This window comes from Dromaius novaehollandiae, chromosome 1, assembly GCF_036370855.1.
Source record: "Dromaius novaehollandiae isolate bDroNov1 chromosome 1, bDroNov1.hap1, whole genome shotgun sequence".
Taxonomy (NCBI): Eukaryota; Metazoa; Chordata; class Aves; order Casuariiformes; family Dromaiidae; genus Dromaius; species Dromaius novaehollandiae.
Window position 1 is genome coordinate 203,942,558 of NC_088098.1, and position 16,941 is coordinate 203,959,498.

Consider the following 16,941-nt stretch of genomic DNA (forward strand, 5'->3'; position numbering starts at 1 on the left):
GTTTGATATACACTTACCTTTCTGTAATGTATTTGTGGGTTTAAGCTATTAGACAAAACAGGATGTGTACTCATACTACATGGTAAAAATTACACCCCTATGTCTTGGTGCTACCACGCAGTTAAAGACCCCAACAATAGCAAGGGTTTGAGAATGTATGAATAGGAAGTACTTAAATAAGGCTTTACCCTCAAAGCACTTTGCAAACATTAACTAACATTTCAGTGCTCCCAGGAAACAAGTAAAACCATGCCATGTTGCTTTCCTGTGAAATGGTAAAACACCTTGCCTAAGGCTAAGCAGAAAGTCAGATGTGCCATTACAAGGTGGGAGTCCCCTTCATCCAAGGCAACACATACTCAACTAGAGCATACCTAACATTGCATTTTAAAAAGCACTTTTATCCTTTGTTTCATGCGTCACCAATGGACTCGCTTCAATAATGCGGCCATCTGTTAAAAGTTAGTGGCATTAAAAATAGCATGCAACAAATGTGAAGCCAGTTTCAATAAAGAGACAAGTCCACCAGATGTCTTCACTTCATTAGAAGTGAGACAGCTCTAGGAGCGACTAAGAAACTCTGCCCTAACGCAGCAATGCAGATCTGCTTCCTTCCTATTTTCATGGCCTTCATCAGACCTCACTATTTTATTTCCAGCACGCCCATAAAGCAAAATCCATATGTCACAACAGCAAACTTCACCTGCAAAGAGTTTATAGTTATAATGAACCTGACCTTTACTGCAATAATAGATTTTCATGTAAAAACAGCTTGTTTTCCAAGCCAGGGCCAGTACAGAGATGAGAATTCAGATGTTAATACTACTGCTTGGCTATCAGGTTTGCTAGCATGTTCACAACGAAGCTGCAAAGAGAAATTTCAGTTTCTCAGTGCTCTATTGGGGCCTATCCCATACAGAAAATTCTTATTGAGAGATCTGTATCTTCACAAAGATTACCAAATGTAATTCGTTCAGTGCCCAAAAGGGCTGCGAGGTAAATGCCCGTGGGTCAAGCTCCTTTCTACTTGGATAAGAATCTAGCGAATGCTAAGATCAACGATCTCCTTTTCTCTCACTGTTTTAAACTGGAACCAGGTATACATTTCAGTGCCTATCTTAATAAATGTTTTTGGAGAAGACCCCTGGGCTGTTTATCACTGTAAGCTCTGCTTTCTCTGAACATTACTGTGTGCTCAAAAAGCTATTTTAATCTTATTTTTGAGAACTGGAAGATCCTGAAAGGCTGTAACAAGAGCAAAGACCTTTTAAAGAGAGTCACACATTTAAGGAAATGGAAAAAAAAAAGAAATAAAGAAAATCACAAACAGTTTTAAAAGTACTGGTATGCAAATCTATAAGACAGGGCTTGAAAGCAGTTGTTAATCAGCTGGGGGTAGGGAAGAAAGTGGTGGCAAAGGAGACAAAAAAATACATGCTGCTGCATGGGAGGTTTTAATGAGTCCAACAGTTGTCGACTTCTTTTGTTGACACTAAGCCTTTTCTCAGCAGTCGTGCAAGTCTGTGTGCAGCAAGTGTAAGCCTGTCAAACAGGCTCTGCTTTTGTCAATAACTTTTTGGACTAAACAGACATCCTAGTACCTTGCAGCTGGCAAACCACAGGTTGGAAGTCACTGGTTTAACCAGAAGGCATCTCATAGTTCTTACCATCTGCTATGAGGTATCACCATTTGAATCATACAACTTCTTAAAAGTGTGGGCTTGGGATTCTGTCACACATACGACCAGCATCTCTTTTCAGTCCAGACTATGGGCTTTGAAAGTCCACAGCTGCAGCTGGACCTCTTAAGGGCCTCCAGAGTCACACTCTTCATCAGTGGATGATGGGTATGAGAGGATTATGCTGCCTAGTGAAGGCTGAAAAAGGTCTGTCTGTCAAGAGAACTAAGACAACTGTGTTTGCGTGTCTAATGTAATGAAATTATGAGTGAAAGATGGAATAAAACTGTCAGCTTTAAAAATCCCCATTAACATCTGTTTGAAGGAGTGCTGCTTGGGCATCCCCTAGCCAGCACAGTGGCACTGGACTGGAGAGGACTCTGTGCTTGCTCTGAGTCTGCCACTGGGCTCACGGTAGCGAAGAAAGCAAGCTGACCTTTTCCAGGCTCTGGGAAGTCAAACCAGAATAAGCATCCACCACTGCTCAAAGAAACTTGCTTGCCAAAAATCTATCCTGTAACAGGAGTTGTGTAGCATGTTTGGATTCAGACTGTAATTTCTGCTTTGTATTACAGACCTCAAACAGCATGACAAGCGAATGCCAACGGGAAGGAACCCTTTCCTCCTTTATGGATGAACTGCACCTAGCACTACAGGCCGGGGTCTTGAGTAAAGCCTGTAAGTGTTGTAACAAAACTAGTAGATGGTAGATACAATAAATAATTTAGAAACACTAAATGGAGTAGCTAGGGGAAGAAAAGGCATTTCAGGTGGCATATAGCCTCCCATTTTGATGAAACTGCTTCATTATTACATGACTGAGAAGTGAGAGGCAGCCTCTTGGGCTACTCTTGCCCATTCAAATCTTTTTTTTGGGGGTTAAAAAAAGGGACAGGAAAGCACCATACAATGACCTTGCTCCTCATGTTCTAACACAAGACAGTTTAATATACAAAATGCTATAATCTGAGTGACCAACTTTATTCTCATATAGAGGAAAAAAAAGTCAATAACAGCCTGTTAGCTGTAGCACTCACTGTTAGGACATCTGCATTAAAGAGAGACAAGGATATGTAAGGAAAAGGAAAAATGATGAATTTTCTACAAAAATCATTAGGCAGCTTTGTCAGATATACTGGTATTTATATGCTTCTTATTCAACATGCTTCCTCAATTAGTTTCTTCTTCAGGGAGAAAAATAAAATGGCTTGTTTAAAAAGACATTGTACCAGCATACCGTATCCAGTGCTCAAAGTTCTTCCCTATACTCTAAAGACAAGTCGATTCTGCCATTACTGTTGGCTTTACCATTTCATCCATGTCAGCAAAAATTTCTCATGTTGTACAGATGTCTTCCTATTTTGATGACATCCAGATAACAATAAAGTGATCTGTATGTCAGTTAACAATAATAAATGGTGGTGAAATGGGACAACAAGTACATCATAAGTCTTCTACAGAAAAATATAAAACTGTGGAGGAGCTGGAGGAGCTGATGCAGTAACTAAAACTCATGTGTCTACTCTACCTCAGAATGAACCTCCAGAACAAGAGGAGCTAGACAGATTGCAGCCTGATCTCAAATTATTATTTTGTTAATGATCCAAGGTGAAAAATCCCTTTTTTTTTTTTTTTTTTTTTTTTTTTGACAGTATCCTGTACATTAGCATAGGAAAGACTCAAAGCCTCCTTGGAAGTACACTCTTTCTGGCTTAGTAAAACCAATACTTTTTATTTATAACCAAGTGTTGAAAATATTTCAGAAAGAATTCCCAAGTGAATCTGGAACACCTGGACCTGATATCCTGCTTTGCTGTAATACAGCCTACTTAGGGCTACTCAGAAGGTCACTCATACTTCAGCTGCAATATGTCACCACCTTATAAACGGGAGATAGTGATATCGGCATATAAAATTGGTGCCTTGTCATGCCTTGGCACTGGCTTTCCACTTCCAGGTGCAAGGTAGGATGGGTTGGGTTTAAATTTAACATCTGAATGACTAAACATAGCTATGAACTCAGGAGTAAAAGGCAGAAACTGATGAAAGCATAGGGCTCTGAACCTTTAACTAAGGAAACACAACTCCACTCAATTTTACAGGCTGGAGGCATTTCAGTGCTAAACACTAGCACCTCCGGAACTGCTAAAATGCAAATACTGCAAGACTTCAGCCATCAAGAACTGCATTGCATAAAAAAAAAATCTTTTGGAATCTCTTCCAGAGAAAGTCAAAACTAATGAATCTCACCAAAACTTTTTAACTAAAAGCTTCAGAACACTTTCAAGGTATACCATTACACACTTCACAATTCATAAGCCAAAACTTGGAAATGAAAATAGCATCTCTTTATTGATAGTCTGCCACAAATCATTGTATAAGCTTAGAGTTAGTCAAAAGTATCTGCTATGTGGGAAGATCCTGAACATTGCAAACATATCTGCAATAAAGGGGATGCTTTCTTCTAGTGGGCAACAGATTTTCTGTTACCAGTTCTCAATATACTGCCATATGCAATAAAAGCTGCTTTGCTGTATTAACAGTATTGTTTTACACAAACTACATGAGGCTCAATAGAGTCACTTTCTCTTCAACATCGCAAACACACTTAGGAAGTATACTTTAATGTTAAGCCTCCACTGACTTCAGTGGGACTTCTCTGTCTTACAGTTAAGCTTGTACACAATGTTTGCAGGACTGGAGTTTATGATTACAAAAACTGCTACAAGGGGGTGAGAACAGACAAACTAAGATAGAAATTCCGACAACTCAATGCATCCATCTTACTGAAGGAAATCAATATCTTTACATACTACTGAATGTTAAAAACAAACAAAGATGTTTAAGCACAAAGTATATATTTATACCAAATAAAACAACTGATAAAGTATTACATAAAGAAAAATAATGTAACAGAATGTACTTAAGTACCTAACTTACAGTCATGCTCATATCTAAAAAAGTAACATTGGTAACTAATATATATAATTTTTGACAAGGGTGCATTTAAGAGTTCTCTAACATATAACATTCTAAATGTGGAGAGTATTTTTTCCAAGATACAGAAAACAAATTACCTTACACAGGCACGCCTGCTAATTTGTATAAAAAACATGCTTGTAAGTGAAAAGGTCACTTTAGTACTAATTTACCAGATGTGTGAAAGCTATGTTGTGTTAATCATGTTGAAATTGTCTCTTCTCCTTTTGCACTGGTGAGCGCCAACACTGAATGGTACAATATTTGATCCATATGGTTTACTGACACTGCAACCTGTTTCCAAGCAGTAGCCCTGCCCAGGTGTTGAACAGCACAGTACTGTACAGCTCCATCTGTCTTCTGCATGTAGTGTATTTATAACTAAAAGCTATTACAATTATTACAATGATTTATTTCAATATATACATCAGTATAAAATACTACCCAAAACACTTTCGCATTTCAAACAATTTTAACCACTTCATCAAACAATGCATTTGCAGAATAAAAAAAAAAAAATCCAAATTAATGTTGATTGCCAACAATACAGCATCTCTATGGTATGTTTCCTAACAAACAAAAGAACGGAAATGTATTAAAATCAATTAAAATAAGTATCACAAAACTGAATTAATGTTAGAGCAGTTCAAGGATTCCCAGTTTGTCAGTATCTACCCTAAGCAGTGCTACCCAAATACAGTATAAGCCATTTAGTGTTTCTACAATGAGAAGAAAACATTCAAACATTAAAGCTGTGACAAACACACAAAAGCAAGGAAATAAAATTTGTTCTATACTCATCTGTATTGTACCTTGGTACAGCATGTCAGGAGTTTGCACTCAGTGCATTATGTGCTATTATACCTGGATACAACTGGGGAAGACGACTGAAATGGAAACAATTCTGAATTTCCTTGCTGTTGTGGTTTTATGTCAGACCATTCAAGTTATATTTAACAGCTTAGTGTCATTTTTTTTTTTCCTGAAGGGAAGAAGAGAGAATTCATAATGAAACTGTAAAAATGCTACTAAAATCCCTATCTTGGACACAATATACTGCTTTAAGAGCTACCGTGTCATTGCACAATATAAGTGGCCTATTAATCACTGAATTACTGGTGTAGCAGAATATATTTGTCATTGTGGATGTGTTTTGAAAATTGGTGTTTAAAAACCTGCCTGTATTCCATTACAAGCCACAAACAATTTCGCTTATTTCAAATACTAAAATACTTATGTAAAGTAGTAAATGTACATTTAGAGTGGCAAATTTCAGATCTCTGCCTCTGCTGCTTCAGTTTTTAATATGAGACTCTTATTTCAGGATTTTCATGCCTTAAATTATTCTAAAACATATCTATCTCTGAAGCATAAAAAAAATCCAAGTTATAATGTGGGTTATTTTTTGTTTTACTGATTTATTCCTAACTTGAAAAATAATTCCTTTAAAAAAATCCCCACCCCCCCCCCCCACCCCGCCCGGGAAAAAAGAAGTCCTTGCTAGCTGAGATTTTCCAAAACTAAAGTTTCACACTTTCACACAGTATCTTTACAGCCTTGTTACACACCCTTGAAAATAAGGGCTCTTGTTGGGAATGGTGACAGGCCCTTAATTATAGAGGTGCTAACTGGTGACACCGTTTTTCATCAGAAAAAAAACAAAAAAAACACACAAAACTTCATAGCTTATACTGAAAGTTTGATTCATGCTCATTTTGTTCATTTAAAAATACTCTTTGGAAACGTGTCAGCTCCTGCAGACAACTTAGTGATACATCTTTTCCTGTTAAAATAAAGATAACTCATATTCACCTCTACCCCATGCTAAGCTCTACTACTAATATACACGTCATTACCTGCTCATGTCACCATCTAACACATATCTTTACAGTCTTCTACATATAGCGCCCAGGGCTTATTTTTCACCAAACAGAATTTGATAACTATTTTACTTAAGAGTTTTAATGAGGATTTTTTTTTTTGGTGTTCCAGCCTTTTCATTGCAACGTAGAGTGAAACTAACAGCTTAAACTATTTTTCCATGCTAACTTAAGAGAAGCTTCCCATACGGTTTTCTTCCATTAAGGATTTAAAATATAAATTCACTTAGATATCAAAACTGAAAACCAGAAGAGAGATTAGATGCATCTGTCATTTTAAAGTGATTTCTGCTACTTCAAAATGCATTTAAAAATTGTACACAGCATACTTAGAATCCTAACTTTTACGCTGCTGCAATCAGATTTTAATTCAAAATTCTTGCAAATAAACATGAAAAATAAGCCACTGGTCATGAATTCTAATGATTACATTCAAAGCTAGCCTTTAAAAAATAAAAAAAAGTTACAGGCAAAACATACTGTTTTATGTACTCACTAGCTTATTAGGCTACAATAGGCATGTTTTAGGTATAAAAAAGCAGACAATTCAGATTTAAATAAGACTGTGTGAAATCAGAAAAAACCCTTAGATTTCACTATTAAAAAAAGAACACCTATAATTACTTCCCGTCCTACAGCTACAGTTAAAACAGCTAACAAAAATAATCAAACTATTTCTGACAAACAAAAGTTAGGCTAGAATATGTGGCAACAATCAAAGTTCATATATGTTTCTATGTAAAATGACTCATGATTTACTATAACATAAAATATGAACAAGAGCACTTCGTGACTAATGAAAGAGCTACTAGTAGAAACACTTAATGTTAAACACTCTTCAGCCCTCCTTTAAGTCGTATCTCCAAATCAGTATTGACTTCTTTTGACCAGATACATCATTTTTGGCTTGTCACTCCTGTAGGTCATGTTTTACCACTTGCCACAGGCAGCAGGAGACAACTAGCTGAGCAAACTACAAGCAGTGACATGCAGAAATTAACTCACAAATCTGAGTACTTAGATAAAATGATATGCAAGTGCACACTAGGACAAAAGGAATGGCATTCGTCAACCAAATAGGCTCATCATCCCTCCCAACCCCCTTTGAACAGTAGTTATAACAGCAATAGAGAAAGATCAAGAAGATGTCTGTTCTTCAGAGTCAACTGTGGAAAAAAGTCAGCAATATATAACAGCAGCGATGGACAAGGAAGAGCAAAACGAAAGAATCTTGTTGAATATTTGTTCATTTACTTTTTCTGAACACAAGCCAAGGTTTGCCACACTGGCTTGTTCTGAACTTCAGATACAGATGTCCTATTCTCCTTAGATCCTTCACAGATTTAGAATTCAGTCTCCCTGAGGCCTCTATAACCAAGTAAGAAAACTCTCTTTATCTAGCTTGGTGGCTGCCAAGACAGATTCCATGTCATTAAGGATGTCAGAGCTCAAAGCCTCTTGCAGACTTGGCATCAGTTCCTCTCCTTCTATATTCATCCCATCTCCTTCCAGTGTCCCAAGGTCCACATTCGTCCCTGGAATGGCTTCAAGGTAGTCTGGGAAACGGTTCTGATGGGACGGTATGTTACTTTGGCTGATACTGTCACCTAGGTGTAATACAAAGCAAGATGGACATTAATCACATTGCAAGTACCAAACCTGCAATTTATCAGGACAACTAGTTAAAAATTAACCCCGGTTCTCTTACATCATACAAGCAATCTGATTCATGGAAATCTATCCCAAATACCAAAGATGACTTGACTGCAGAGGTACAAAGAACATGCCTTTTTTTCAACTTTTTCCACTTACTGACTTTAATCTCTATTAATCTTTGATGTTATTTATCGTATTTTTGTTTTTGTTATTTTTATATTTAAAAGAAAAAAACAACACTGATGAGTCAAGTGTTGTTTTGGAGCAATATTACATGGCAGTACTGGATAAGGTAGTGTTCCTAGCTCAGAACAAGCAATATTACTCAAAAAAGCAAATGGACACTCAAATTCTGTGCAACTACAGAAGTGATATGATTGATGAGCTCCCCTGGATAGAATTTATTACAGGTATATTTGTCACAAATCCAATTATAACATTTGTATTATAAAAACAGAAGAAGGTAGAACAGTGGAAGGAGCACCATGGCTTCTCAGAATTGCCTGCTTTCATTGCAAAGGGGCTGAGCATTCAATGGACACAAAGATTTTTGGAAAACATGCATTAAGAATGTAAACAAAAACAAACCTGTATCCATCTCATCAACACTGTTCAGAAAGTCATCGGGGGTTCTGGGTACACTATAACTGCTCATGCTAAGTCCACTGTCTGTGCTTTCATCTCTGGAGTGATATGTTCCACTATAACAGAAGAAAAGCAGCAAAAAATGAGGGTAGGGTACTGAGGAAAAAGAGTAAGTTAAAATGATTATATGTATGTTTTAGAAGAAATTCAAGGGCTTTGACGACATTGCTATGACAAGAAACACTGTATTCTAAATAAAAGCTGAAGGCTTTTTCTGTGTGAGACACCTGGTTTTTATTTTATGCAGACTTTTACCAATTAAGACCTTATTATTTAGATTCAATTTAACTTCATGAGAACATACTTAAGCAGCTTTTAAAAAGTGCCTACCAAAGCTTTGCATTGTTTCAAAATCAGTTTCATGTACACCCATAGCTGAACACCATTACGAATATATCACAGATAGTCTCTAATGATTATAAAACTTAATAATGGTGTAGCATTTCACACTTTTATAAGGATAAAAAAACCCAGAAATGCTAAAGTCTTGTTGTTTAATCACCCACTGAAATGTATTTTTAGTTCTCTGCTGTTATAAATCAGAGTTGGAACCACTTTAGCAATTCTTCAATTGCTTCCCACTGTTGCACTACTACTAGTTCAGTTATACATGTCATGGCAAGAGAGCACTAATATAAATCAAATACTGGTACAGAAGCCATCCTGTAAACAAACCCTGTTCCGAATGATCTTGTTGACAGAACAGTTAACAAAATAGGGGCAGCAAGAGGCTTTATATACATTAGCTTTCTTATTGCCATCTCTACTAGTGGAACAAGCAAAACCAAGAACACTGCAGTGGGAATTTTAGAAGAAGGAAAAAAACACAACCCTCCCCCCAAGCAAGCCAGTCAAATGACCAACGGCAATCAGTGTATGTGTGGGGGGGGGATCCAATTTCTAGCTGACTTCCTTATAAATCAGATACATTATTTCTCTACAAGTAGAGCAACAAAAAAATATATGCAAGACTCTAAGTTATCATCTTGACTGGAATAATTATTTTCAAAACTTTTTTTTTTTAAAACTACTTGTTATACAAACAAGACAGATAGGCACAAGTCTGTAAGTCTTATGCTCTGATAGCCAAAAGATGCGACAGTCATACTGGACAAAATGGTTGTGAGCATAAGCAGCTGCAGAAATACAACCTTATCTCCCCCCATGTCTACCATTAGCAAGCTTCACAACATATTTTCAAATCTTTATTTCTTCAGTTGCGGCAGCATTCACTGAGAATCCTTACTGAATTTTCAGCTTGAATACAAAATGAAGTTCAGCTTCATGTACAGCTCAAATTAGCATCTGAAGACATACTGATCCTTCTTGTAATGTGCTCATGACGTGTATGCATACACTTTGCTGTTAAGTATGGAGAATCAAACATAAGACAGTTGAACAGCTGTTCAACAGTGGATGCAAGTAAAATGCCATCAACCATGAATACATATACTAGATTTCACAAAGTCATTTTTGCATTGAGTCCTAATATTGCTATATAGTTATAGCACAAATTTTTTTTTTAAGAATAGTATCACCACACATTTGATAACCACTCAGTATATTACACCTTTTTTCTTAATCCTGCAGAAGTCATATCCAACAAAATAAGCAAGCTATTTAAAACTTCTGTGAAAAAATGCTGTTTCTCTTTGTGAGGCAAAATGCTAAAAACAGAACTGAGACTATACTGAACAAAGTCAATCTAGCTGAGCAGGTTTTTTGGCTGTTGCTATCAGACTTCGAATGGCCAGCACTTCTCTTTCTTCAAATCACTCCTTAATACACACTTCCTCTGCCCTTCAACACGGATCCCTTCATTTAACAGTCACACCACCCAAAATTATTGCATGCAACCTAACAGCATTACCCAAGTTAGAGTAAACACTTCTTCAAGAAATACTTGTTAAAAATATGCACATACAAAAGAAGAAAGCACAATCTGGGGGTTAAACAGAGTATTATCACCACTACCAGTATACACCTAACAGACAAAAATATATAAACAGAGTGGTAAATCAAAAGGTGAAACTGCCTAATAAGGATCGCACTGCTGAATGTCCCATTTTAAAAATAAAATATACCACAAAGACTATAAATACTGAAGACAGGCAAAAGATTTACTGTATAAATTAAGACATCACTGTACATCTTCTCAAGCTGCTCCAAAATAGCATGGCTTTCTGATACTCTTTGGCTGTTCTTTTTATGTAGGCAGTGGAAAATATTCAAACTACTTAAACTCTGGATATCCAACTTTGGCACCCAAAATAAGGAAGACTGTCTGATCAGGAAATGTATGTAGCTTATAAAGAGAGAGAAGCATCACCGGAGGTCTGGAATTTAGTGTAAAGGACCTTAAGATCATCTCTGGGGCAAAACTATTGGATTGCTGTACCTGATACAGCTACTCATACCAACAAATGTCCTTTTAGAAGTCCACTTCCCATTAGCAGTATGCAATAAAATGCAATGATGTACAGAATATTATCTAGAAGAGGACAACGCTCAAAGCAAAATGCAAATAAAAATATTTTGAACTGATGTCAGATACAGATTTTCAGGATTTCATCTGGGGTAAGATCTAAAAAAAAAAAAAAAAAAAAAAAAAAAAAAAAAAAAAAAGCATGGTTAACCATTTGCAACTGGGCAAACTGTAACTGTGCTTTATAGTAAATAGTCCTTGCTAAATATCAACCTTCCAAAAAAGTAAAAACTGAATTTGTCTCTCTGTCTTTCTTTTCATTTCTAACCCACAGAATCACACAACAGTTGAGGCCGGAAGAGAGCTTTGGAGATTATCTACTCCAACCCCCCTGCTCAAGCAGGGTCACCTAGAGCATCTTGTCCAGGATCGTGTCCAGATGGCTTCTGAATATCTCCAAGGATGGAGACTCCACAACCTCTCTGGGCAACCTGTTCCAGTGCTCAGTCACCCTCACAGTAAAGAAGTTTTTCCTTATACTCAGACAGAGCTTCCTGTAAGATTACCCCTCAGTCTTCTCTTCTCCAGGCTGAACGCTTCCAGCTCTCTCAGCCTTTCCTCATATGAAAGATGCTCCAGTGCCTTCATCATCTTAGTGGTCCTTCACTGGACTCACTCCAGTAGCTCCATGTCTCTCTTGTATTGGGGAGCCCAGAACTGGACACAATACTCCAGATGTGGCCTCTCCGGGGCTGAACAGAGGCGAAGGATTACCTCCCTCAGCCTTTTGCAATGCTCTTCCTAATGCAACCCAGGATACCATTGGCCTTTTTGGCCACAAGGACACATTGCTGGCTCACGGTCAACTTGTCCACCAGCACTCCCAGGTCCTTCTCCGCAGACCAGCAGGTCAGCCCCCAACCTCTACCGGTGCATGGGCTTATTGCTGCCGAGGTGCAGGAGCCTGCACTTGCCTCTGTGGAACTTCAGGAGGTTCCTCTCCGCCCATCTCTCCAGCCTGTCCGGGTCTCTCTGAATGGCAGCACAGCCCACTGATGTGTTAGCCACTCCCCCCAGTTTTGCATCATCAGCAAACTTGCCGAGGGTGCACTGTCCTGTTATCCAGGTCACTGATGAGTAAGTTGAACAGGACTGGACCCAGTACTGACCTCTAAGGTACGCCATTAGCTGGTGTTAGGCAACTAACTAAACTTTGTGCCACCAGTCATGACCCTCTGAACTCTGCCATTCAGCCAGTTTTCAGTCCACCTCACTGTCTGATCATCTAGCCCATAGCTAAAGATTAATCATTTTACATTTAATGTGTACAGACACACAATGGAGAAACTACATTAGTCAGTTTTAAGATCTCTTGTCCCTTTTATTTCTTGGCACACAGCCAGCACAGGTAAGCATCACACAAGACTCCAGAGTGGATTCCATGGAGAACAATCCCTCCCTCTAACAAAAATGAAGTCTTCCAATCATATTTGTCTGTGTAGAAGATTAATCTTCCTGAAGGGCAAACCCAAAACTTGGAAACAGCAGTTACTTCCTTTGGGAGTTTAATCACATGCACCACTACTTCCTTCTCAACAGGCAAGGCCCCCTTTTTTGATTTGGTTTTCTCTAATATATACAAAGTGCAGTGTACCTTGAGAAGGAACCTCTTCTCCCTCTCCCAAAACATTAGCACACACAATAGTTTTGTCTGTGTAGGGACAGCAAGAACCCACTTGTGATAGATGTTATTTACATCACCCAAACTACCAGAATGACTAGATGCCATTGGCAAGATGGTGCAAGAGCATACCCTCCACCTTGACTGAATTTTACTTGTTTTGAAAATTAGAACAAGGATAGAGCATAAAGAGAGATGGAGGAGTTTCCTGGAAAAGGCAGAAAATAAAACAAAGGTAAGCTAAGCTGACAGAATATCAACAACTGGAAAAGTTACATACACTGAAAGTACATCCTTAGGGATGAAAAACCTAAATGTGAGAGACAGTAATACGTTAAGTTATTTAAAAGAATACAGGAAGTGATTTTATAATTGTAAAAAAAAGGTTTACAAAGATAGTAACAGTCTGACTATCTAGAATTATGGCAGGTATCTAAGCTTGCCCAATTGCAAAATCATGTGAACTCTAACATAATGTGGACCTCTTCCCTTACAAGTAGGTTTGAAACTATATTAATGGCAAAAAACATGGAAGTTATGACTTACACTGAAAGAACAACAAAGAATCTTATTGGGTTTTTCATGATTATAATGATGCACCATTTAAGAGAAGGATGAGCATATTGTTATAATTCCTGGGCACTAACAATAACCATCTTAAAGCCAGGCTAACATTTCAAGTTAATGCAGAAAAGCAATGCAGAACTCTGACAGAATACATAATTTCTCTGTATTACGTTAGGGGATATTGAGTTATCATCAGTTCAGAGTGCTGACAAAATAGTCTGATGAACTACTACAAAATTAACTACTTCAACAACAACAGCAACAACAAAAAGCACCAAAAGAGTCCCTTAAATTGACTGAAGTTCAACTGCTTGATACTATGGAGTAGATTTTAATTCCCTTAATTAAAAAAAATTACATGTCTGAGAGATTTGATTCTTTTAGCAATTTGATCTTGCTTTTTCCTTTACAGTTGCTGCAATAAAAATATGGATGCAACCTATCTCAAGCTGCAGCACTTTGTCCAAAATTGTAACAGTTACTGTGAAGCATTTGCTAGCTGTAATTAGAACAGCATTTCCAACAAAACAAACACTCCTTAACTAGAGGGTTTAGGGAAAAAGTTATATGAATAACACGAGTCTATATTGTAAAAATTGTAACTCGTGAATTAAGACACATACTTCAAATAATACAGCATTTAAAAGAAAACATGCTACTATTTGCAGACCTAACATTAACATAGTAAAAATACTGCTAGGCTAAATACCTGAAGTGGAGGGGAGGGGTGAAGGGAGAAACCTTAAAATGAACCTCAAGGTGTAGTTCTGAATGTGCTTCACAGTTCATTTGATCTCACAGCAAGCTATTCACAAATTCTTCTGAGTCAGTAATTTGAAATGACTTTTAGTCAACAGATTATGCAGAGGCAAACATGTTATGACTTTGAATAAAAAACCTTCCTACAAGTCTGAACAGACTACTTCCTCCCACAGGAGACAGCTTTTAATCCTCAACTTTTACTAGACTTGCCATTTAAGGAAAGATTCATTTACAGCTGTGGCTTTTGGCACAGACAGATGTTCAAAATAAACTATTACATGTACTGAACAGAATCTTAAATCGATTTTTTCCCCCTCCAGTAGCTACTCCTACAAACCTGTTAAGAAAGGGATCAGAACTATTTGTAGTCATTGTTCTCAGTTCCTGAGACATTCCAGGAGAGGACACGGGATTTTGAGAACCACCGTCTTGTTCCATTGTTGGAAGCTGGCTACGGAGAGCCAATTCCTAAAAAGGGAGGAGGAGAAAGAAAAGATCATTTTAGGCACTGGAATGCACTTTTCAAATACACAAAAATATGACATTATAGGGTAATTAATGCTTTAATGTTTTCAGTTACCAGATTTAAATGGAAATAAGTTTCTGAAGACAAAGCAAGAATTTTCACTGGCTTCAGTGAAAAAAAGTTCATCCAGTCATGCCCAGTATTACAGTGTCTTCACTATAAATATGCTTATGTATGTAAATATTTTTGTGTTTACATACATATCTTCCAGTTTACTTAAGAAAAGACTTAGCAAAAGGATACTAAAGGTCAAAAAGAGAGTCAACACTTTCTGACCCCTAAGATATAGTTGTTTCTGCTGACTACCTTTTTCCCCCCATTCCTTATACATTCTGATCAGTTCTAATTTCTTGCTAATTCATGAGCAAAGTTTGAGAATCCTTCCTTGCAAGTTCCTGTTCAGTCCTCCTGTTTGAGGCACACATTTTGACATTTCTGATTGATTAAATCAGTGACTTCCCCCATCTGTAAATCTTAAAATTCTTCAAATCCATGGCAATTTCTTAGGAAAACTGGGAGAGCCTGCCCTTTTGAAGTTAAGAACCTCAGATTACATATATATTTTTATTCATCTTACAGTGCACCAAATAGAATCAATGTATAACTGTTTGATCCATCCATATAAAACTTTTATCATCACTTTTTAACATAAAATGCACAAAATTAAGAGTGGATGGAGCTCAGAGATAAGCAGCCCTTCATATTACTTCCCCTGTCCCCTTCTCTACCTATCTAAAACAGGTAATCCATGAGTAACACACATGAAAAATACACTGATTTTCTTGAAGCAACTCTCTTGGATCATCATCAATGGCTCACCAAGTCTGTGTTTTGTTAATATTGAGATTGGTAAAGAAATCTAGTGACTATCTTCTGACCACTATTAGTAGTACATTATTTCCTATCTCTGCTTAGGAAGCTAGTCTTTTATAAACACAATACTCAAAGTTTCTCACTTGTAAAATTAGAGGTCTTCATCTATTCTCAAATATGAACCTGAGGACCACTGCAGATTTTTAAGATATAAAAATAAACACTTTTTTTCCAATTCTTCTCCAAAGTGATTTCATTTTAAAAAGTCTAAGGTAATTTTCTTTTCTAGCAGATTGTACCAAATATACAATGCTTCTGTACCACCCATTTTTCTTCTTTTCTAAACTGCATGTGCTTCACTCACATTCCTGGGGATTATTATTCCACATATTCCTTTAACACCAAGTTTCATGTCTTACACTAGAAGGTTTTCTCACCCCAGGTGCTCAGACCCTTGTGGGAGTATAGGAATGTACCAATTGTTTTTGCATCAGCCACATCCAATTGTCTACCCCAAGTAAATACAGTCCTTTCATTCAGATTATGCAGAGGCAAACATGTTATGTTCTAATAAATAGTAATGATATTCCTTCCTCTCATTTTCAGATCATAGGAAGGCTGGCACCTTTTAACCATTTCTATAGGCTTATTCATATGACTTTCATTTTCCTATGTAATAAAACTGAGTGCAGAGAGTATGTAAAGATTAGTTTACATCTCAGTGTACAAGTTTTATCAATCACAGTGGCCTTGATCCAAGGGCCTGATATACAAGTGGAACCGCAACATTATTAAAAAAAAAAACAAAAAACAGAACACCACATCCAACCAAGAGAGGCCTGAAGAATTGCTCACTTTCATCACATACTTCATGCCCTTCCTCTGGAGAGCACAAGAATTCCTCCAAACACTACCCGAGCCTTCCCTTGTCTGCGAAACTTCCTTTACATGATATAGCTACTTTTGACTAATTACAGTTTACTATTTTCCCATTAAAAAAGAGAAAAAAAATCACTTGATTTTGCATCACTACTTTTAGATTCTTTTTAGCCTTGGGTTCACCCTTGGCAACCTTCTTCCTGGAGTATGGCATAGCTCCATTCTTTACTGTGACATTAGAGCAGTCAATTAACAACCTTCCTGTTTCTATATTCCTACAATTGCCTCAATGTGGCAAGAATTCTCTGGCCCTTCCCCTTTGCTCTTCCTTTGGTCTGCACATTGCATTTTTGTTTCCTTAGGCTGCAGTCTCTGACTAGGCAACAGGGACAAGAGGGCACAAGTGCCACTAGGCTGCAGAAGCACCTTAATCAGAGACAGGCACCCCG

The 16,941-nt window shown here is 37.4% G+C and overlaps 1 protein-coding gene across 9 annotated transcripts in view; it reads right to left on the minus strand.

Annotated features, from left to right (window-relative positions):
• Nucleotides 1-4,005: 4,005 nt before the first annotated feature.
• Nucleotides 4,006-16,941, minus strand: part of YAP1 (Yes1 associated transcriptional regulator) — a 92,617-nt gene continuing 79,681 nt past the window's right edge. For all 9 annotated transcript variants that reach the window (XM_064505094.1, XM_064505095.1, XM_064505096.1 and 6 more), the window contains 3 exons: nt 14,612-14,742; nt 8,783-8,895; nt 4,006-8,145 (listed from right to left, as the gene is read on the minus strand). In XM_064505094.1, coding sequence (XP_064361164.1) covers nt 7,907-8,145; nt 8,783-8,895; nt 14,612-14,742 — 483 coding nt within the window. In that variant the 3' untranslated portion in view covers nt 4,006-7,906. The remainder of the gene's footprint in view (nt 8,146-8,782; nt 8,896-14,611; nt 14,743-16,941) is intronic.